This window comes from Mauremys reevesii, linkage group 16, assembly GCF_016161935.1.
Source record: "Mauremys reevesii isolate NIE-2019 linkage group 16, ASM1616193v1, whole genome shotgun sequence".
NCBI classification, from domain to species: domain Eukaryota; kingdom Metazoa; phylum Chordata; order Testudines; family Geoemydidae; genus Mauremys; species Mauremys reevesii.
Genome location: NC_052638.1, coordinates 30,212,276 through 30,237,560, shown reverse-complemented (window position 1 = coordinate 30,237,560; position 25,285 = coordinate 30,212,276). Strand labels below are relative to the sequence as shown.

General features: G+C 37.4%; 1 protein-coding gene across 14 annotated transcripts in view; it reads right to left on the bottom strand.

Annotated features, from left to right (window-relative positions):
* CDH8 (cadherin 8) overlaps positions 1–25,285 on the bottom strand; it is a 290,464-nt gene that overhangs the window by 26,977 nt on the left and 238,202 nt on the right. For all 14 annotated transcript variants that reach the window (XM_039503455.1, XM_039503456.1, XM_039503464.1 and 11 more), the window contains 2 exons: positions 16,200–16,321; positions 7,659–7,776 (listed from right to left, as the gene is read on the bottom strand). In XM_039503455.1, coding sequence (XP_039359389.1) covers positions 7,659–7,776; positions 16,200–16,321 — 240 coding nt within the window. The remainder of the gene's footprint in view (positions 1–7,658; positions 7,777–16,199; positions 16,322–25,285) is intronic.

The following is a 25,285-nucleotide window of genomic DNA, read 5'->3' as shown; positions in this document are numbered from 1 at the left end:
TCATGTGCCATCATGTTGCTGTTCATCTCATGGAGCAACAAACACATCCAACACACTTGCAGGATGATGTCATGTTTCAGAACTTCTTCAGTTATATGACCGAATAGGTTTAAGTCTACTTGCCTACTTAGTGCTAAGAATGAAAATGTCCAACACAGCCACTGATCCCTGGCAGTTCCCGTCAGATCAATCTTCTAGGGACTAAGAATGGGTGAACCAATGCAGAACAAACAGATAACCCCACTCTATTCTCCATGTCCATTTCTACAAGTGAGCCTTTTCGAGACTTTACAAATGTCATCCCTCAAAGACATCCCTGAAACTCAAGTTCCTCCCAGCTTTTTTTTCTTGTTCCAGAGACAATAATTTTCTGCCAGTTTTGATAAGCAGCAAATTACCACGCCCTCTGTACTGGCTACCTTCCACTTTCTGACACGTCGAGAGGCAGAGCTTAGACATCACCCACATTCCCAGTCTAGCACTGACCACATTCCACCCACCTGCTACAGTGGTGGTTAAGAGTAAGATGGTGGCAATATCTGCTTACCTCTGTGTCTCTGGGACCCAAGGTGCTTATTTCTTCTTTGCTCCCCTGCACTGACACAAAGTACAAATCACAAAGCTAGGCCTTCCCTCTCCCCCCCACCTTTTTTTTTTATTATTTTTATTTTATGAGTTGACCATGAACAATCACCAAAATCTAAACACTCCTGAATTTTGCAAATCTTCCGGCCTAAAATCTTAATTTTGTGAATTTGTAGATCTATACCTAGAATGTTATCTTTTAACTAGAACTGGTCAGAAAATGCTGATTTGATTAAATTGAAAAGTTTAATGAGAACATATCTATTCCATTGATTATTTGCAGGAAATTAGTGAAACCCTTTGTTTCGATACGGTCATAACGTTTATTTTTGACTAATCTTTTTGACATTTATATTATAATACAAATGTCAAAATAATAAAGTTGAAATAAAATGGTTCAACCTTCTTGAAATGAAATGTTTCAACCTTCTCAAAATGATACATTTTGATAAGATTAAAATGAAATATTTTTGGAATGTTTTGTGAAAAATTCTGAGATTTTGACTTTTTGGCCTGATTTGGGACAAAATGAAGTTGATGGAAGTTCCAAATTTTGATCATCTTTACTTTTAATCCAGTACAAGTTTATTAATATGATATTGATAAAATGATTTATAGGCCTAGGCCCAGACACTGCCACGATTTATGTTTTTGGAGTAAGGTGCCACTTCTGTCAGTGGGTGGCAGATTGTCTCACAAATGTTACCCAATAACCCTAGTGTCCATGAAGTATTTTCAGATGTTCAATTATTTAAATAGATAAGCATCCAGTCTACTTAGGACTGAATACTGGCATCTGCCCAGTGAGTAGCACCTCATTATGCAAGTAGTCCCATTGATTTGAGATGTCATAATGGTGCCCATAGCAATTAAAGAAATTCATAGCCTTTCAAGTACTTAGCAATTTATTTTTTTCATAATAAAATGCAACTCATATTCTAGGTGCATGTACACACTGCCGGTGCTGCAGATAGGGTGGCAAAATATTTACTTATAGGCACCAGGACCTGCAGTAACTGCTTTGCAATCATATCAGTGATTTTTAAATAAAAGCATGACTTGAGATGTGATTTGGTACATTTCAGAAATGCACTTTAAAAAATATGCAGACCACCTTAATTACTATGGATAAAAATGAGGATATTACTTAAACACATTAGAAATATGGAAGCATGTGCTTCCCCTGGAGAACTGCCACTGTTAAATGAAATCTGAGCCAGGGTGGATGACAGCTGGCCACAAAGATTCCTGATGCTCATGTAACACTACACGAAATGGCAATGGAATATGAGGATTTATAGCACACGTGCATAAGACAATAGGAGTGCTGACATTTTGGACATGCATTGTATATCCATAGGCAGTGATGGGTTTAATGGTGTCATTGGTAAAGCAATTTGTACTAGAGGTTGTCTCTCAAACTGGGCAGAGCAAAGAAAGAGCATTCAGCTAACATATTTTAACTCTCCAAGCTATCTATATCTTATATCTATCTATCTATATCTATCTATATATGAACATCAATCAAAAACACAGTAGGGACTTTTAAAGACGATGACAGACAGACAGACCAACCAAGGAAAGGAAAGGGAGCATGATACTCAGGAAAGAATCCTGTATTAGCACAACCAGATTTACTATGGTAGGAGCAAAAGCTATTTTGTCATAGATTACCCTGTGAGTATGCATGTGACAGATGCTGCTAAAGAAAATATCTGACAGTTGGAATATTTATATATTTTTCTCTTTTTGTTTTTATTAAACTGAAGGCATAGAGGTAACAAAAACATTTTCTGATTTCATATCTGTTCTGGACATTGGCTTTTAGCATCTTCATTTTGGACAGTAAAATGAGGGGAAACAATCCCCAAAGGTGTTGCATACTTTTTCAGATAATTCATATAGTTTGGAAACAATAGCTTATAAATGGAAAGGAGGTGATTTGGAAAGCAAGTTTTAAATAAAGTGAGTAATTCAAGCACAGGATGTCATGTAATGCAACTAGTGCTTGGGTGATATATAAGGTCTGATTATAAAAAACAGGCTATCTTACTTTAACCATATGGCACATTGCCTACCAGTTTCAAGTCACCCCACTGAGGAAATAACTGACATTAAAATTGTTCAATCTGAGGAGCAAAAATATTGCACGTTTAAGCATGAATATTCTGGGAAATATTATGTACATGGACAGACACACATTGATAATTGTGTGTGTGTGTGTGTGTGTGTGTGAGCAGAGAAAACGGTACATGTAATCATAAGCGTGAGAGTCTCGATACAATATTTATTGTATATATAATAAGTTTTGTACCTAGGCTACCCAGAAATTGAGAATGGCATTTATTTATAACATTTAATTTTGCTAGGAATAAGCTACACCACAGAAAGGTTTCTCATTAGAGTACATATGATGCTTCCATTTAAAAGCAAAGTAAAGGAATATATACTCTTGGTTTTATTCACTTCGCCTGCACCAATATTCACTTTGGTCCAGACTCTGGGCTTCCCATCAAGAACATGGAATGTCTGTTGAGCTTTTTCAGGATTATTAATGTGTGCCCCTAATGTGGTCCCCTCTGTGCTTAGAGGGGCAGGTTTTCCTTGTCTTGCCCATTCTCTTCACGACTGCCCTTTGGTGGGTCCCAGCAGAGTTTATCACTATGTACTCTCTCACCGATGCAGTGAAAATGCACCATTTTCTCTGCCAGGAGATCCTCTGCAGCCCTGGACATTTGAGGACTATTTGATCCAGGGCATATTTTCAATACCCAACACATCTGCCATTTGATGAACATTTTGAAGTTTTACCAATTAATGGCAAACATTTATTTGCTAGTTTTAGAATGAAAATTGCAATTTGCATTTGCAAACAAAACTTGAATGCCTGGGAAAACTTTTTTCATAAGGCTCTGCTCTTGACTGATTAAACAATAGGGATAATCAGAACAGGGGTTGCTTAATGGTAAATGCATATACAATATACTATGTTATAAATACAAAAGAAAGTTCATGTGGTAGCACTAGACTTCTAATTACATTTTTCAGATCACGCTTTTATCATAATACTATAAATCAAATTCCAAAGCTTCATTTTCACAGGTCTTGTTTCAGCACATTTTGTTATCCATCTCTGTGCTGGAATTAGTGACTGGTGACCCGTTCTATGTTGGGAGATTGGCCCTATGTGGATAAACATTCTAAGGGTTGAGATACATTGTCAGAGTTTATCCAAATCTATCTGAACATCTTTGTTTGCCTGGCCATCTTATAAAATCAGGTTTTCACCTGAGAGTATTTTCAGTATTTCTTGCTTTGGAGGCGGTCAGAAGTAACGCAAAAACAGCATTACTCAAGGTATTTCATTCATTCATCCAAAACCAGATACAAAGACATACAAAAATTAGATAATCAATCACTTCACTGATAATTAGCAACCGTCTATTAGGATCTGTCCTTGACTCACATGGTTGGGTACCTGGACCGATGTTGCCACATGGTTTGTAAGATTGGGTGACCTGATTATGTGTTAACTAAGTAGAATTTTCAAGTCCCAATCTGATGGAGAGAGAAGGATTTAATGCATCTGGTCAGTTAACAGAATGATCAACTCTGCTTGCATCACAGTTCTAGAGAGTGAGCCTATCTTTCAGTAGGTTTTCTGTGGCCAGCAGCAGCACATTTTGCTAAATTTAAAAATTATCAACCCATTCAGTGACACAGGAGATAAGAAAACATACTCAGGAACTGAAGTTTTGGGCTCAGACAGAATGGAAGAAAATCATTGTATATTGTTTGCTGAGAGATGTTCTATTGGCTTTAGCAAGATGCACGAGGTTCCTGATGATGTTCAAGATTACTTTGCTAGTCTAGCCATCAGAAAGGCAGTAGAGGTCCCAATGAGTTACTTCAGGATGTCTTGTCTATGGAAGAGATTGTAAATATGCAAATTTACCAGATAGAAAAGACAAAAATCTTGTCATGGTGCCTGTAAATCATTTCACAGGAACAAAATGTAGCTATGAACACTGGCCAATTTCTGTAACACATAATGTATTCTGGGGGGGGGGGAGGGGAAGGGAGGAAGTGTTTTGCTGTGTGCAAATGAAGGCCCAACATAATGTCAAAAGGTCAATTAAAAATTTTTAGTAAAGACAGGTTTTAGCCTATTAGAATATCACTCGTCACCTGTGCAGCACAGTTAAGACAGCTCACAAATTGTTAGATCACCTGGTGACAGTCTGGAAGGCTTAAAAGTCATATTAGCCCCAAGGTGATGAATTAAAGTGGATTGATAGTCAGAGGTTTTTGTAAGTATGTTACAAGAACAAACTCAAGCCGATACGACTATGTAGCCTTTCTTTATTATTTGGGCCAGAAAATATGCCCCTGTCAGAAACAAAACCACTCAGCTTTGATTTCCACAACAGATGTCAAACTGCATTGGTTGAGTGCTAGTGCCAAGAGAAGAGATCAATTAAAACTACTGCTCCTTCAAATATAAAGGTGTCTCCCAATCCCAAAAATGCCTGTGCAGCACAAAGGAAGCAATATTAGAGAGTAAGACAGTTTCAGAAAGACCCTAGAAAAGTGGTGGTTTTGTGCAGCATTGTGCTTCACAGAGTATGGAGAAAGGCAAGAAATGCTCAAAAAGAAATTAAATAAGCATAAAGAAAAGGAAAACATAAATGTAGTAACTTCATAATTTTAAAAATGCATTTGTACCTCAAGAAGTCACTGAGACACATTTAGTAATGCTCGGGAAATACTCTAACAGTCACCAAAGCTATTCCTGACTTGCAGTATTACTCCAAAAGCAGAATTTGGACCAATGAGTTGAATTTTATGGAACAATAGAGTAAATTCATCAGGCATAATCAGTCATGCTGCCTGTGAAGATAGAGAACATTTTATAAGTCATCCTTAACCATCGATGATTCACTGGCTTGACTATGTAAGGAACCTTTATGGCTCTGTCCACATAGATGCTGGGAGTGAGTTTCGCAGCTTGGGTGGACAGAGTTGTGTTTATGGAGCTTGCACTAACATGCTAAAACTAGCAAATGTGGATTTTCTGGCTCAAGCTGGAGCTCAGGCTCTGAAGCCAAGGGAGGGGGGTGGACTTCAGAACCCAAGAACCAGGGCAATGTCTTCACTTCTATGTTTAGCATGTTAGCCTGAACCTCACTAACATGAGTCTGTATAGACATATCCTCTGTGACATGACACCTTGTCTCACCTCAGCTATATTATCCCAATTTTGGACTTGGCAAGAATCCTTCCTGTATAAGGGAAGATTTGTTCTAGCGGATAAATTTGGATTATTTTAAACAATGAGAAGTCTTGATAAAAACATGCTTAACGGGTGTATGTTATAAGTATGTTTAAAGGGAATAATGTTATTAGGCACAAAAAGATTGCTGGAACTGTATATCCTCACATGGAATTTGCAAACTTTTATTCCTTAATGGGTGTGAATTTGTTATACAAAGAAAAAGTGTAGTGGATTTATTATGATGATTATTATTAAAATGTTAATTATAAAACAGTATCTCTGTTGTACACAAGAGTGGGATGTTGAAAAGAATATTAAGGCTCCACTCCTTGCCCCATACTGGTCAATGGGAATTTTGCCATTGACTTCAGTTGGGAGCAAGAGTGAATCTTAAAAGGGTAATAGATTGGAGCAGGAAGGTTAATTAGTGATATGAACGGATAGTCTATGCTCAAAAAAAGAAATGTAAAAATCTTTGTTTATTTGTCGTGCTGTGGAAGGCAATCCACTGCTTATGGGAGCTTCATATTTAGGGCACTTAATTCAAATGTTTTATGAATTTTGGATTATGAAGAAGGGTTTTTAGTCACTTTATTTTCTATAATGAATGTACTAATTAAGAATACAGTCCTATAAAGACTCTTTAATTTCCTTTGTAAAGATACATTCATAAGAATATATATAAACTTAGAGTGAATAATGCTACAATAAACATATCCAAAAAGAGAAAACTATGATACTTTTAAATAGGTTCAGAAATTTATTTTTTTATAAGGTCATATTTAATCAAAGGAGTACCAACATACTTCACTGGCTGCTATAGCTAGAATAACAATTGGTATGAAAATGGTGTTTTCTTCTTAAATGTTTATACATTTCCTTTATACACACAAATAAAATTTCATATTAATACTAACAAGGCTGACTAGCAGGTTTTGATTTCCTTCATAATCATTGCACAAACATAATCATTGCAAAAAATAGAGACTGAAATACAGGATGCAATGTTATGAGAAAGAAAACCTTTGCCTGCCATACGAATACCTAGGAATGCACTGTTTATAGAATTATTGTGACCATTTCCAGCTCTCTCTCTAGATGACCTTCAGGTATAGCTGTGTGCCAAGAACAAGGATCAGACTAAATTTATTACTCAAAAAAAGTAAAATGATTGAATTTGTTTTCTTCTTCCCGCCCACTCCCCCCACACACCATGAATGAATTCCACTTCTATAGTATTACACAATGAGACTATGCCCTTCCAGAAGTGCTATAAAACAGCAATTCTAATATAAAGTGCCCTTCAAGACTTTGCTGTTAGAACGTGTTAAACAGCAGTACGTCAAAATCTGTACACAGACACCAAGCTGGCTTAAAACGTGTTTCCCTTTGGGGATTTAGTAAACATTAGTTAGATGTCCCTGACTAGATGTGAGCCAATGTGGGTTCAATATTTATTTATCAGCATAGTTTTAACCGCTTATTTTAAAATCTCTCTCTCTGCTATCTGAAAATCAATAAAAGTATAGTTCACATTAAATCCCTCTGTTCAAGTTTTATGTAACCCAAGGAGTTATTTTCTGGATCTAAATTCTGTTTTCATTTTAGTTTTTGTCTTATCTATTGTACAGATATTGGAAATAGCTGAAGATGTGTAATTATGGTACCATTACACAGGTAAACCACATTCTAATTGCTCAAGTGACAAATTGGTAAAGTAAATGGAAGTCAACCAAGCAATGCAAAAGAGAAATAAAATAAGTTAAACAGTGCCGCACTATATACGTTTTATATTTACCTTCATTTTTCTTGATGGTGAAATTCGGATTGTTGACCATTTCAGGAAGAAGACTATATAGAAAAAAATGTCCATTTTTAGGATCATCTTTGTCAATGGCACTGACAGTTTGAATTACCTGCAATAGAAAAAGGTTGCATAAAATCTACAGCCTCAACGTAAGTTCTATTGATCACCAACACAAGGTTTTATTAATTAATCTGCTATATATAAAGACACTGAAAATCTGCATTCACTGAGGGAAAGGACATTCTTTATTATATAGATACATTCTGATTTCTACTTTCACAAGTGTAAGAACCCTCCCCCACACATACCTAAACTTCTATGTGGACTGCCCAGATCGTTTAGAAATGTAGGGCTGGAAGAGACCTCGGGAAGTCATCAAATCCAGCCCACTGTGATAAAGGAGGACCCAGTAAACCCTAGACCACCTCTAACAGGTGATTGTCCCACCTATTCTTAAAAACCTCCAATGATGGGGCTTCTGAAACCTCCCTTGGAAGCCTATTCCAGAACCTAACTACCCTTAACATTAAAAAGATTTTCCTAATATGTAACCTAAATTTCCTTTGCTGTAGATTAAGACCATTCCTTCTTGTCCTACCTTCAGTGGATATGGACAACAATTGATCACATTCCTTTTTATAACAGCCCTTCACATATTTGAAGACTGTTTTCAGATGCCCCCGCAGTCTTCTTTTCTCAAGACTAAGCATGCCCATTTTTTGTAACCTTTCCTCATGTGTGGTAGCCTCTGAGGCACTGTGCCTCCTGGGATACTCATGGTTTGATATAGCTTTGCACAGGAATGTGCCTAGAACATTCCAGCCATAAAACTCCCTCCACCACCATTCTCTTCCCCCTGAGCTGAACAAAGTTCTTAAAAATGTACCTTTTTGTGTAAAATTTTGCATGTCTAATATCAACCTGACAGTGATGTTTTTAAGTTAGAATAAAATTTGATCAGCCATTTCAGAATGTATGGAAATGCAAAAACAATCAAAACCTTTTCCTCTTTTAATAAAATGCTTACCAATTCTTGCACAAAAATCCCCACAAAACTAGTTTTGAGTTAACACAATAAACTTAGGATGCTTTGCACATTGTCCAGAATATGGCATTATTTTAGCTAAGTCTGGTGGGGAAGATTGTTTTTAAATAACAAAATTAGGAAAATTTGAAAATCAACTGCACTTATTCTGCACAACTTCTATATTCAGTGGTGTATATGGAGTGCTAGCACTGCAGGTACAGTCGCTGACCTTCCTCCAGGCCAAATGGGATTGCAAAGGACAGGGGAGAATAATATAAGAATACAACACTCCAGAAAAGTAGGAGAGGAATTTAATGGGGCTTAAAGTCTGGGATAGATTTAGTTGATTCCAAATATTTCCCCATCAGAAGAAGTGGAGACAGGGAGAGATAGGGACCTAGACACAGGTTTTAGGGCCTGATACTACACTCTTGAACTCAATGGGAATGTTGCTGTTAGCTTCAATTGATGTAGAATCGGACACTTAATGAGTATTATTTAAATTTTCATTTCCTCACTGAAGTCAATACAACTTTTCTCTTATTGCTTTATTGCCAAAAAAACCCCCCAAACAAACAAAACCCTAATAATAACAACTGAAAATGTGAAAATCCATCCTGAGACAAATATATTTAAGAGTCACAAAAAGTTTCAATTAAAAGAAAAGAGCAGTATGTTTGGATATGATCTTACTCATGAGGAGGGACTTGAATGAGCCTGAATGCCCAACTTTCAAAGTTAGCCAAAGATCAATATTTTCAAGTTTCTGGCATGGAGGAATAACCACTAACTGGTGTTTTACATTCCTTATGCCTCAGTGAGAGAGAATAGCTTGATAACAAATATTTATCACAATGCATATGTATTACATATATTATCATAGTCATGATCATTCTCTTCCCTATTCCTCCCCACAGAGTGGGAGCAGGAATTAAAGTCTTCCATATAGCACAACAGATAGTTAGACAGGGCAAATAGCAGTACATTAAATACATTAAATCTGTGTGTGTGTGTGTGTGTGTGTGTGTGTTAGTATATATAGTTAGATATAGATACAGACACATTAACACTTTTTGGTATGACGTAGTATAAAGTTTTTATAGGCATGAATTTGGGATGATCTCACCTGAAACCTTACCCTAGAATGTCAGTGTGAAGTGATGAAAACAGCTACAATCATAGCTGAGAGCTCTTTTTGTTTAGAACAGTGGTTCCCAAACTTGTTCCGCCGCTTGTGCAAGGAAAGCCCCTAGCAGTCCAGTCGGGTTTGTTTACATGCCGCATCCACAGGTTCAGCCAATGGCAGCTCCCAGTGGCTGCGGTTCACTGCTCCAGGCCAATGGGAGCTGCTGGAAGTGGCGCAGGCCGAGGGACGTACTGGCCGCCGCTTCCAGCAGCTCCCATTGGCCTGGAGCAGCGAACCGCAGCCACTGGGAGCCATGATTGGCCAAACCTGAGGACGTGGCAGGTAAACAAACCAGACCGGATGGCTAGGGGCTTTCACTGCACAAGCAGCAGAACAAGTTTGGGAACCACTGGTTCAGAATATCATGAGGTTTGATCACCACCGGGATTCACAGTTTGTTACGATTCAGTTTTTAAGTTATCAGCCATTTTTCAACTCACAAATTTTCCTTTATTCAAAATGGTCACCATCTCCTATTACTGTCAATAGGCCTAAAGTCAGTAAAATGGCTGTCATTTCCCTACAGACTAACTGTATGTGGAAGTAAGGCTTATCTTAATAGCTCAAGGGGTTAGGCAGGGGGCAGGGATAATTCAGTGGTTTGAGCCTTGGCCTGCTAAACCCAGGGTTGTGAGTTCAATCTTTGAGGGGGCCACTTAGGGATCTGGGGCATAAATCAGGCAGGGGGCTGGACTCAATAACCTTTTGGGGTCCCTTCCAGTTCTATGATAGGTATATCTCCATATTAAAGTTGGCTGCCACCTCCCACTGTTTTCAATGATACTGAACCTATGCCCACATGGAAAATGGCTACCATAATTCAGGAGCCGAAACAGGACACAGGGACTGAGAGGGGCAGCAGAGACACTGTGACAGGTGAATGGGGAGAATGAGAGGGAGTATGGCACTGGGGAAAGCAGGATGCAGGTTACGGCATGGCAGGGAAATGGGGTGCATTGGTATGTGGGGGAAATGCAGAAGATAATAATGGGGATATGGAAGATGGAGGAGAGAGAATGGCAGCTCCTCCAGCCTGTGGAAGGGGAGTCCCTGTGGAGCAACAAGGGGTAGGGTGTGTTGAAATGCATCTCTCACAGACTGACTGTGAGTAACAGGATTGTGGCAAGAGGAGTCATCACAATGAAGCGAGATGCTCCTCCAGTCCAGCAATGTTCAGTGCTGGGCACACAGGCAGAGCTCTCTGCAAGAGTCTTGGGGCTAAGGACAGAGACCTACCCCACCACTGAGCATTGTCTTCACCTAAGGCCCCAGGCAGCAGCAAGCATCAGAGTGGTGCTGGGTCTAAACAACTGAGAGGGAGAATGGTATGTCTGAGCTAGGTGATAGTTCTCACATGTGCTTACATTGTAATTTGATGGTGTGCACATTTGATATTTGTATACTTTGTTAGTTGCCTAATATTTTCTTCCAGTAGTCACTGTGGCTTCACAGGAATTGACAAATTACACCCAGGCTTTCAGCTAATTCTATTTTATATATAGGGTTAACTTTTACATTCCTCCACTTGCAAAGATTTAGCTGCCATAACTTCAAATCTATAGTGCTCAAGGGGAAACAAAAATACCTATAAAATAACCTCAAGTAGCTTTTCACTACATAAAAAGTATCCCAATTAAATAATTGTATCAGGGACTCTCCAAGGCTAGAAGCAAGTGTTGTCTGTCCCACTGCAAATATGGGATTTTTCCTTTTCCAGAGGTGTTCAGTTCCAATTTCTCTCTCTGCAGGTTTGTAAAACATCAGACCTTGTCTCTAGCTCAGGACTGAATATTGCCGATCATGGGTCTTGTCTTAAAGAAGTGCAGGTTGGAATGGAATTCCAATTTTTGGAGGAAACAAAACATTGTTATGCTAGGTTTTTTTGTTTGTTTGTTTTTTAACTGAGACTTTTTGAAACTTGGAGATTTAGGATGTTATTGGAAGACATAATGGAGAGATCGATTAGTGGGCAGAGTGAAATTTAGGTGCTCAAGTGTGCATGATAAATGCAATTTATCACGTGTATGCAATTTAAATATCTTGCTGGTTGCCTAACTGTAGTTCTTTCCAGTGTTATGTGGGAGAATTGGTTCTAATTATTTCTCTCCTTCTCCAGGGTTTCAATGAACTAAAAGTCACTAGCCAGCCACCATAGTGCCATGAACTTTTCAGCTCTCAGAAACTATGCAAGATAGTTCAGGTCATTATTTAGATTGGAAATCTTTGAGAAGTGGAATCTGTGGGCACATACTTTGTTTTTTGTGTCCAGATTTGATGCTTCTCAATCTCCTATGAAACTTATTCCTTACATTGAAATTATTCTCACCCACATGTTATCATTTTTTATAAATACACACAACAATATAGTCAAAACTTAGCATTAACAAAATGTTACAGTTGTTATTTTACTAGCACAAGCCAAGAATTTAGGAGTTAGCATTCCCATAGCAACCTTACTCTACTCCTTTCTATGTATGCATTACAAAAGGATTTTCTTCAGCTTATAACATATGTGCAGTAATATTAACTGCTTTGTGGTTGACCTGTCCTCCTGTTTCCTCACAGGATTTTCAAATAATTCTGAACAGCACAATAAGGAACTCCACAGAATAAAATTGGTTCATAAAGGATAGTTTTAAAACCTTTGACTTACTGATGCATATATGTCAGGTTGCTACCCTTAAGGTTGCTGAATTCCTTAACATTTTTCCACATAAAATTTCAACCTTGATTTTCTGTTAACAAAGTTTGTGCATGTAATTTTGTATGTATATATTTTAAGGAAGAGAGCACTAAATTAACATTTTACCTAACAGGCATATCTGAATTGAAATTAATAGCACAGGTATCCCAGAGGATTGCACATCGTTATATTCTGCAACCTTGTATTACATTCCTGCAAAGCCACAGATGCCTAAAATTATAGCATTCCTAGAAGAGTATCAGTATAGTAATAGTGAATGCTATTGAAAGGTAAATAGCAAAATCTTGCAAATATAATGTACCTATCTCTGTATGATTTTAATGCACAGCATAGTTTTAATATACTCAAAACATACCAGAGCTGAGCAGCATTACAGAGTATGGTTTTATGTGAATACAAAACTTTGCATTGGTAGAAAATGGGAGGAAAGGCATTCTCAAAATTAAAATCTAGTTTCTACTATTTGTAACCCTCGCCGTGACTAGAATATCACAGACGCCAAAACTTTCACAGAAAGTGTGCTGTTCAGGAACACTTTGGGTTACAATTGAACTATCCTGCAGAGTCTCAGAAACTTAGAAGTGGACCCCTGGTCTTTGCAATTGTCTCCATGACTATGCAGCTAGAACCCACCTTCACCAGTAGCATGGTCTTCCCCTCCCTCACATGGGACTGGCTGATACTTCACACTATTAATATAACTAAGTAGAATCAAGTTAGAGACAAAATGTCTCAGAAAGTTGTATTCTATTTTAAACTAGCCTGGACCTAAGGCCTATGGGCTTGCTGGGTCTACAGTAATTTGAACTTTGTAGCTAGAAAGTGATAATATCAAAGGCATAAACTGCTTTTCATTCAGTTGGAAAATGCCTTGACAATGAATCAGATTTTTCCCTCAAAAATACATTTTTAGTATTTTCCTGTTGTATGTAAAATGTACAAAGAGCTACACGCATACATGTGCGCACACACTTTTTCTATCTTTCTATCTAGCTTTGAGTTTTGTATTTTGCTGTTACAGATTCGGAATAAAAAGCAAAGAAAATTCATCTGGAAATATTATACAACAGTTTTTAATACATTCTGTCACGTCACCAGCAGCCGCGCTTGCCACTCTCAATTGTATCATGACCCAAAATAGAAGACTTGGAAAACTGAACTGTAATAGATGGTTCAGTCAATATATTTAGGGACTGCAAATAAGGTTTGGAAAAAGGTTCAGATGTAATCTTTTCCCTTAAGGTGATTCAAATTCAATTTGAACTTAGGTTTAAGTTAAACTGCAAATGTAAATATCCTGATGTAGCTTAAAGCTATCGCACCCTTTCTTCACATGCAACGATGCTGCTTTAAAATTTTAAACACCCAGCTAAATTAGGATTTAGATGCTATGTATTACAGCTGTCACTTTCTCATATTAACCTTCTTATGGCTTGGAGATGTAGCATTATTTCTACTTCAGTTTTTTAAAAAAAGAAAAGAAAAAAATGAAAACCTTGACTTGTCAATATGTTTATTTGCAAAATGTTAACAGAATACTAAAAGTAAAATATCAGCCACTGTATTTGTTGAGATTTTGTGATGAACTGTGTGCTGCGCAGTATGACACTGCTAAACCCTGCTCCTGCAAGTTACAGTGCAATGGTGGATACTTGCACCTGTCCTGGGGCAAAAAATGGAGAATAAGTTGCAGAATCAGGGCCACATGGCCCAGTGTGGGAATTAGGAGGATCCACTATTTCATAGGATTCTCTGTCTCTTCTCTTCCTAATGTTTGTGGTACTCTGATACTACAGTGGTTAGGGCTGTATAGAGCTGGTTACATTTTTTTATAACATTTTAAAGTGTTCATGAAAAAAATTGTAAGTGATTTTGTCAGTGTTGTTACTCGTTTTCCACCAGCTGTTTGAGTTTTTTAATTTAAAATTTTGGAAAAAAAGAAATTGTGGGTTTTTTTTCACCCAACTCCAATGTGGTACAAATGCTGAAATAGATGGATACTAAAACCAATTCAGAATATATCTCTCTCATTTCAAGCTACAACTAGTACATGCTCACATTTTGAGAACAGTCACTGAGCTTTAGATGAGGATGTAATCATTAGCATAATACAATATTGGAAACAGAGATTATGGGGATCTAAAATCCACTCTGAAATTTGGGAGTATAAATATCAATATATTCTCTGGAAAGAAAATAGCCTCTAAAAGGAGACATTACAATAATCTTATCTTCAATGGTTATAAAGAATGTTTACTACTCAAATGATGCATTTGTGACAGTAAGGGAAAAAAGTAGCTGGAAGGTCAAAACATTGATCTTTTACAACAATCAAATCTTGGCACAAAAAGGTTCCCAAACTACTACTAAAATAAAACAATTTCTGATTCTATTGTCAGGTAAGATGTTTTGGCAAATAGTGAGTTTAATGCCTAACACCCACATGAGGCACAAGAATAGTTGGATTAACAACTCTAGTGTCATGCTGTCAGCTGCTGTTTATTTAAAATTAAAATGTCACTACCCAGAATAAATTATGTAGTTGAAAAACAGTGGATTTCTATAACACAGTACTTCACAAGCTGGACAAAAATGATTATATTTCATTCGTTCTGTATCACTTTATGTAAGGTTATGTCATACTGAAATTGCATGTGATGTACTCACCCTTAACTCTTTATATTTCTGTCTAATGAAGGACACATTTTACAATGCTTGGAGGTTTGATTTACTTTGAAGAAGACCTTAAAAGTTAGAATTCACTTCTTAAACATAACCAAATTTATCTGACCTTTTTGAAGTCTCTTATCCCTTACTGGCATGCATCCTTCTTCTTTCCTCAATACATAGTCCATTTCACCAAAATCACAAGATGCACCCCACCAAATGTCTCTGAGACTACATTCCTGAACCAAAACCTTCCAAAACTCTATCCACACACATTGTTAAGGTCCATGCTTTTGGTTCCAGTTGTGACACACACTTTGATGTTTCATTATATATTCAGAGGTTTCTCCTTCCTCCTCATAATAAATTGCTTCCAGACACAAGTGAAACCTGAGAACTCTAGAGCAATAGAAGAAAACAACTTGCCCAGAAAAGACTGCCAAACTACATGAGATGGATATTTATCATAGCTGAGAATCAGGAAGAGGGAAGGTCTTCTTAAATGACCTCTTTTTACCTAACATACTGTTTGAGTTAGGCCCACCATAGTTTGGCATTTGAACAGAGATTCAGGCAGGTTCATAATGTTCTCCGAATCAAGGACATGATCTTGTTAGGTGCTGTTGATCTCCCTGAACGCCTACTGAAGTCAATGGGAGTTTAAGGAACTCAGCACCTTACAGGATCAGGCCCCAAGCTACTTATCTTTATTTCAAACCTCATCATTTTGATTATAAATAAAGCAATTAGGTTTCTCCTAAACGGTGACTAATAATAGCTCATACATCTGCAAACACAAATATTTTGAGATAAAGGGTGTATTAACTCAACATTACATTCCAGACAAAATCTAGGTAATTTGGAGATACGATACAACTCACATTTGCTGACAGATTACTGGGAGAATTTACAAAAATTACACAGCATCAACAACATGGAGATATTTACTTGTCCAGGCTTCCCATTCTCACATAAAAAGGCGTCATGCTCTGATGCAAACTCAGGAGCGTTGTCATTTACATCAAGAACTTTGATAGCCACAGGCACTCGGGATACTTGACTGTGGTTCCCTAAGAGAAGAAAACATAACATAAAAGGTAAGAATATTTAATTTGGGATTGATGCCATAAAGGGCCCAAGATATAAACGCTTCCATATAGAAAGTGTACTGTGCCCATTCTCAATCTTTGCTTAATTGGGGTCCTTTCTTTGCAATGGATTATATAATTGGAGCAAAAGATAAAGATGAATAGTCAGTATTTACTGAAGGGAGGAAAAAGCAAATAAATCCCTACTGCAAACAGCACTTGTTGTTAGACCTTCTCAGCCTAAATTGCTAGATTTTTCTCTGATGAAGTTTGTATTGTTTTATTGATAAAGTCCATTATGCCATGGAAAGAGAAGGCTGTAAACAACATAGATTATTTCTTTGTTTATCTTTGGCAGAGCACAGGGCATTTTACTCAATTAGTTGTTCTGAGTGCACATCTATTATTGCTTCATTGCAAATACGATTAATTTTGAGACTGAATTGGGAGAGAGATGGGTTGCAGGCTTGACGTTGACGATACTGGATATTACTTGAGATTATCAAAGCACTCTGATTCATTTATTGTTGACCAGAAAAGTGGCCTATGAACTTCTTAGTTTTCTGAAATAAAGCCCCATCATTTTTAATATTAAACTATTTTGCATAAGGTTCATCAGTGTACATTGCAAAATAACCTTGTTAAGCTCTTTGGAAAGCTGAGCTAAAACAACAATTGGAGTTTTACTTTGACCGAAATTTACAGACAGATTTTATTGTCCTCACTGAATTAGAGTGTGTGTGTGTGTGTGTGTGTGCGCACGCGTGTGTGTGTGTATTTTTTGAGACAATTAATAACTTAGAATATCTGATCTTATGACTATTTTCCCTAAATAGCAAAATATATGATTTATTTACCAGAGTGATTGTCAAAATAGTTATTATAATGGTTAGAAAAATATGTTATAAACCATAATAGTATTTCAGTAGCCTAATGCTAGCTTCATAATCCAGCTATGAATAATAGAATCATGGAAGTGTAGAACTGGAAGGGACCTTGATAGGTCTTCTAGTCCAGTCCCCTGCACTCAAGACAGGACTAAGTATTATCTACACTATCCCTGACAAGTGTTTGTTTAACCTGCTCTTAAAATCCTCCAATCATGGCGATTCCACAGCCTCCCTAGGTAATTTAATCCAGTGCTTAACTACCCAGTGGGAGCCGTGGTCGGCCAAACCTGCGGACGTGGCAGGTAAACAAACCGGCCTGGCCCACCAGGGTGCTTACCCTGGTGGGCCACATGCCAATGGTTGCCGATCCTCTTTTAAGCCCATTGCTTCTTGTTCTATCCACAGAGATTAACAAGAATGACTGCCCTGCATTTTAAGCGGGAGGCTGAGGGGGAGGGTGCTGTGGCTGGCTGGCTGAATGAAGGGAACAGTACTTTATGGCTGGTGGGGGAGGGGGAGATGAAAACTGCCACAAAAAGAGTCAGCATGGTTGCTGACTCATCTTCTGGGAATGTAGGATTTAAAAGAGGTAGCTCTGCACCTGAAGCCTCCCTGTTTACATGGACCAGGCTGAAGCAGAACCCACCCTCCCTCCCTTTTAGATGGCAAAATACAAGATTTTTACTTGTTGGGGCATTACACTAGCACCCCTTTCTTTGGGGGACTGGGAAGGAATTTTACCTTTGCCACCAGATTGGTTTGGGTGCAGCTGTGTTTTTTTTTTTTTTTTTGCCTTCCCCACAGTGGGTTCAGCAAGGGCTCTGTTCATGCATGGCATGATGGGCAGTAGGCTATATGTTGCAACTCATTATGTAAGTGTAGGGCAGATGTCCAGTGCAGGTACTCCATAGGAAAGGTGACTGGATAAATGGCTTGGAAAAGGACTTAAAAAGAGGTGTTCCTTAAAGGAATGAATGAGGAGCGGTTTGGGACTCCTGTGATTGGTATGACAGGGATCCAACCTCCCATTCTTATAGCTCATCTTAACCCTCCTATGGGGGGTTTGCCACTGAAGAAGAAAGCGCTGTGGTGGAGCTGCTGACGATCACCGCTTCCCCTCCCTGCCTCCTGGGGTGGCAAAAACCCTGGAGCCAGCCCTGCCCATGTCAAATATCTCCTGTCCTTCTTTCAGCATAGCCAGACAATAATTATTCTCCCTCCTCCTTGTCAAAATCTTTTACGTACTTGAAAATCATTATCATGTCCCCCCTCAATCTTCTCTCCTCCAGACTAAAGAAACCCAATTTTTTCAATTTTTCCTCTGAGGTCATATTTTCTTGACCTTTGATAATTTTTGTTGCTTTCCTCATGGCTTTCTCCAATTTTTCTACTTCTTTCCTAAAATGTGTCACCCAGGACTAGATACAATACTCCAATTGAGGCGATATCAGTACAGAGTAGTGCAGAAGAATTACTTCTCATGTCTTGCTTATAACACTCTTGCTAATACATCCCAGAATGATGTTTGCATTTTTTGCAAAAGTGTTACACTGTTGACTCATATTCAGCTTGTGATCCATTATGACACTTAGATTCCCTGATGCAGTACTGCTTCCTAGGCAGTCATTTCCCATTTTGTAAGTGTACAACTGATTGTTCCTTCTTAAGTGGAGTACTTTGCATTTGTCCTTATTAAACTTCATCCTATTATTATATTACCTTATTTTACATCATTTTTCCCAATTAAGTATCAACACTCTGAAGATCTACCTACTACATGAGTTCAATTAAGAGCCTGTTTCAGGCAAAACTTCTGTTCTGGATAATTAGTTTTGCCTGAGTAAGTACTGAAGAATCAATTCCTTTCAGGAAATCGCAGGTTAAAGAACAGGCAGGTTTTCATGATAATGATGGAACCTTAATTAATAACTATATCAGATACCACAATAGTAATATTTTCCTCTTTTTAGCACCAGTCATTCAAGAATGTCTAAGGATGTCAAAAATGCTATTTAATTATCAGAACATCTCTGTGAAGTACAAGTATTATTATACCCATTATAGGGCAGGTAAACTGAGCCACAGAGAGTACATCTCCAAAGCGAGCCTCAGCCCCTGGCAGTGAGCCACAGAGCTTGGGTCTACAGATTTGGGCTCATGGGAGTTGGGCTACTGTGCTAAAATTAGATGTGTAGATGTTATAGCTTGGGCTAGAGTTCGGTCTTTGAAGACCAGGAAGGAGATTCTTGTCCTCTGAATAAGTGTCTCTAAACATAAACTCCAGGCAGGCGCTTCCAAACAAATGTAGATAAAACCTTTATACTACACCACAGTACAACCCATTCTAGAAATGCCACATATTTTATGAAGGGGGGACGTTACTGTACACAAGTTTTATGGAGTTTAAAAAATAAATACTGGGATTATCTTTTATGTCCCTCCACCTGTAACCCAGCTGCCTTAGTTACTACGATTCTCAATGCATATTTCTCAAAGGGAAGAGAAATTACCCTAAATATATTCACAACATTTCTAAAAATTATCTGAAATAACATAAAAGTGTTTACTTCAAGATTCTAAAGCATGATCTCAGCACACCTTGCAGGGTTAGAAGCAAATGCTTGGTATCCATTGGAAAGCTTGGAACATTCCATTTCCAGCTATATAAGGCATGTGAGTTTACCAGATATAATATATGTTAAATGCTTAATGCTTGAAGCTGCTCGGAGTTAGATGGCCTAGGAAAAGCTCTAGTGGAGATTGTCTCTGGACAGGATAAACTTGTTCCATCAAAAGGTGCATGATAAATGCAATGAATCATAAAGTTTCATAAGTCATCACATTAATAACAACATTGCATTGATAATATGTACACATTCAAAAAGGTTAATATGCAATTCACAAAGCCAAAACATTTTAAGCACATTTTCTTTATCTTAACTTGATAATACATAAACAATGAATGTATTGGCTTTTCAGAATTCTTAGCACTAGTGTCACATTTAAACACTAAAGATTTGCTTTTATCTAAATTAAAGAAACAATGACAGTTCAAATTTTAAAGATATTTCAGAGAAATGTAATTAATTAGAAAAGCTTCTAAAGAAATTATTCATGTCCCTTGTGACTGTCCCCAAAATGTTTGTCTTTCAAGTGAAAGACAAACATTATATTTAAATATAGTATAATTAGAAACTTGATGAGAATTCATTAAAAAAATTAATTTACTAAACACGACAGAGACCCAACTGGTTTAGAAATCTCCAAATAAGGGGATAGCCACTGCTTGTGATTTGGGTTTTTCAGACTACAATGAAATAAACTGTCATTTAAGAGAAAGAGACAGAGGTTTACATATTGCTTACATTGATCACCAATTTTTGTCATTATCACTCTGAGCCATACCTCCTTGTTATCACCTCAAATGCTGCATTGTCTTTTCACTTATGTACAGTGCCTTCCAGAACAAATAACTATTAAAATAGTGAAAACAAACTAAGAAATGCTAAGTAGACACATAGATCTACATTAGGATGAATACATTATGAATATAAAATAGTTAACGTTTCTTTCATATTCCTGTTTTGGCACCTCCAGCATACACCTCTTTCTCTATGGCAAAGCACTTTTATGCAATTAATCAGACTCTCAAGTTCAAACCTGTCCGTTAGCTATAGCCCAATATTCTTAGAATCCTCATTCCCTGTTACATATTAGAAAAGCTGTACAGAGTATGATGGGGGCTATTCCTCTGATGCAGCTAATGGATTGTTCCAATCAGTTACTCTGGTGCAAAACTATTAAAGGCAATGAGGTTGCACAGGTGTCATAGAACATCACTAAGGTAATGGGATAGAACAGTTTTCACAATAGGCCTAATTTGGCTTCTAAAGGTTTTATTACTGATTATGATGATTATGAACAAGAAAAGGCCCGGCTTGATTCTCACAACCTAAAGGAGTTTGCAGGGCTGTCACTTAAAATAAAAGAAATAAAATCATGACTTTGTAAATTAAGTATAATTGATATGGATATCAATGATGTGAACAAGGACTCCCACAATGCCATTTTTAGCAAGTCTATTTTAAGAGCTACACCTTAAAGACCTCATTTTCAGTCCAGGTAAGGGCACACCCACTTGGTCATCTGCAGGCACAATTGCCACAGACATGTAATCACAATAATTGCACTGCACTTGCAAATTAAGTGCATACACATGCACATGTTGCCTCTATGTAATTACTGAAGTCACCATTGCTGCCTGTGATCTGGAGGCCCTGAACACTTCTGAATTGGCACTGGTGAAAGCAGCCCAACTTCCCACTGTCTAACAAGGTAGACATCAGGAAAGGATGCAACAGTGTAAAGGAGCTAGATGGATCAATTAGTGATAAGTAAACCTGAAAATATGAGAAGGCTCACGTGGGTTCAGATCCACAAGTTTAAAGGTTTACCTGAACCACATGTGTCTGAAAAAAGTTCCACTAGAAATTTAATGAAATGTTACTTTATTTCAGCACTCTCTGGAAGTGAACCTGGAAATAAAGGTCAAATCTGGCAGTCCTTACTCAGGCAAACTATCCATTGATTTTAATGGCAAACTTGCTCAAGGAAGGACTAAAAAGGACTTCAGCATTTGACACAAAGAACCAAGAGATGAGAAAATCAGAATATACCAAATGACCTAATGAAACTTTTCCAAACTTCCAAACTTGATCTTTTAGATTTGTTTGAGGACTGTGAGTTGGTTGTTATAGCCAAACAAGTTTGCTGACACCTTGAAAAAAATTAGATATAACATTTGAATTTAAAATATTACAGTTCAATTATTATTATTGTTCTTGTTTATTAGTATTTATATCTCTGGAGCACATAAGGGCCCTAACCAAAATACAGAATAGAGGATAGCCCCTGTCCCGAAGAGCATACAATCAACAAAGACAAAATGAACAATGAAAAGCAATTTGCTAAAAGTGCAACACTTGGTTCTGAGCATAGTGGGTGGTACCATAAGTAATTATTCCCTCTGAAGCACTATAAGCGAAGTTCTTGGCCTTCACTGTGCAACTTATGGAGTAGTGCAAAGCAGCTCTAAAGCTGCCATAAAGGGGTAGCCAAGGATTCCCCCACTACTGGAACAGCGGCCTTCATTGAAAGTCCTAATTTAGTGCCTAGAGATGTATACTTTAAAATTTCCTTTATCCAAGTCTATTTTTCTTAGTTTAAATAGATTATCAGAAATTACATTGGTGTTCTTCTTGAATAGTAGTAAGCTGCGTTGTTTTTAACTAAAATCAAGCAATATCTAAAAACAAAGTAGAATCCTGGAAAATTACAAGCTTTTTGTCATCCTGTAGCTTGGAAATGGCTATTTCATACTTCTCTGGCTCAGTGAAATTTCAAGTATAATCAGATTTTAAATTAGAAATAGGAAAACCAAGAGAAGTTCCATTTCTAATAGAGAAGTGAAAAATACACAAAATCTAAATTATTGATTAATGAATAAACAAACAACCCCCTCAAAACAAAACAAACACCAAAACTAGAGTTTGCTCCACATATCTATTTTTTCAAGCTCAACAAGTTGTATTTCACAGATCATTTTCCTACACCGTATTATGATTGTATCTGATGGGTCTCATAAGATAATCTACACATATGATAAATTTATTCTGTTTGACTTTACACTCCCCACTCTGTGTATTCCTTTATCTGTATAACACTGCACCCGATAACAACTCTTTGCCATATAAAACTGACAGAGCCAATCTTGATAAAAATGGATGCAATTATGAAGCTGAATTTTTATTTAGCTGGTAAGTTCCAGCTGTGGAAATACTACATCATAGAGTATGTGTCCATTTGTCTTGAATACTGCATAATGATCCACCTAAGACTAACTTTGAACTAATTAAGGTTAAGACCTATCAGTCTACAACTTTCCTTTTAAAAATAATGGTCCACAATGGATTTTGAATTGGAAAAAAGTCATATTAAGGAGTGGTAATTTTTGAAGGATTAATACAACAAGAAAAGATTCCCTATTTGAAAAGTATGGGGAGATACTGGCATTGAGGAATTACCATGAATCAGTGTAAATCTACCAGCATATAGGGGAAAGGCTGCTAGAACATGCTGTTCAGGAAAAAGAACATTGGTTCCAAATTAATGTTCCAATGGTATTTACGTTCAGCACACCTAAAGAGATGTGTTATCAGAATACAGATTAGAGAGAGTATGTGGAAAAGAAGAATGCTGAGCACATTTGTTGAGTCTGTTCCTTAAATCATTCTTTGTGAGGAAAAATAAGGGTGATTGAAAGCGTTGTCTGCTCCCAATGGGTCCTTTAGTCATTTTCCAGGTGAAGGAGATAAAAAACTCAAAAGCAAACTTATTTTAAATTTTATATTTATAATAACACATTGACATGGTGCCAATTTTTTTTTAACGGTGGACTTTTTCAAATATTTCCCAGTGATGCTCACTAGATAAAATATTCTCCCTTCTGTTCCTCAGCACCACCACATATCCCAGATTCTTGCCAAACCATGTCAACCCTGATAGTGGTATGTCAGGGACAGCATTATTGCCTGACTGATAAGTGAGTTGGAGTTGGGCTGGGGAGTAGCCTTGGCTTTTAGTGAAAGCTGTTCCAACACGGTGGATGGGTTATGTTTTAAGGGTTACTTACTTTGTAACTAACATTTTTCTTCACAGGATCCAGCTGCCAGCTCTGCTAGCAACGTGGTTAAGGGTGTGTCTACATAGGAGCTGGAAAGTGTTAATTCCAGTTTAATGAGGCATACCTGTGCTAGCACTGTGAGTGCGCAAAAAAAAAAGTGCAACTGTGGCAGTGCAAGCAGCAGGATGGGCTAGCCACCCCAAGTACAGTATCTATGGTTTTGGACAGACTCGTATTCAGCACAGCTACACTTTCCAACTGTATCGTAGACATACCCTAAGACAGGCTGATGTCAGCTAAGCAGTGCGCAAGACTTGTGAATGGTGATGGAATGGTACCTAATACTTTTCCTTCACTTTACCTTCCTCACACCCGTTCTTTTCACTGCTGATATTAGAAGAATTTGAGAAATTTTAGAGGTGGAAAATGCAAGCTGCTCCAGAAGATTTTAATTAATTAGGACCATATCCTCCAGGCTTGTGTTCAGGCAAAAATCTCAGCAACTTCAATTTCTGCTTGAGTTTTGTAAAGCATAACAATTGCTGAATTTGGCCCAGCACTATTATGAAATATGGATTTCTTCTTCTTCAAGTGACATATCTGATATTGAAGTTATCAGCCACCACCTTCCATCTTTCACAGTCCTGACAGAGTTGTAAAACATCCACTCTCCTTTGGATACCAGTCCATCTGGAGATATTTCTGACATAGTTGGTTCTCTTTCTTTAACTGTGATCTTGCCTGATAGTATAAGTGCTGGATTGAAGTCACTCTGCGATCAACCTGCATGTTCACAAAAAGATGTTATTCTCTGACCTAGGGTCTCAAGCAATTGTGTTCTTTTTAATTTCATTCTTCTCATCACCTCATTTTTCATAGTTTTAGTTACCCAGCTATTTTTAAAATATATTCCATAACACCAAAGCTCAAATTCTATACGTTATTTCTCAGTGTCTTTTTTAAGTGTCCATGTCTTGTATCCATACAGTGAACACATGTAGTACTTCATCAATCTAGTGCAGATGTGCAGTTTTAACTTTCGACAACACAGAAGTCTTTGGAAGTTGCTGAATGCATTTTTGTATAAGCTGTATTCTTAGCTCTGCAAAATTCACAGAAATGTAAATACCCCAAAACTACATGACCAAGCAGATTAATTTTATTGGTGATATTCTGCCCATCCTGTATAGCCCCCTTTCCTGGTGTAACATTAATGGATTATATCTTTCACATAAAGGAAAAATAAAAAGTAAGGCCTGATTCAGCTCTCATTTAAGTCAATGGGAGTCTTTCTACTAACTTCAATGGAAGTTTGATTTAGTCCTTACTCTTGATATTGTATTGTCCAATTTAATTTTTTTGAAAATATAACAG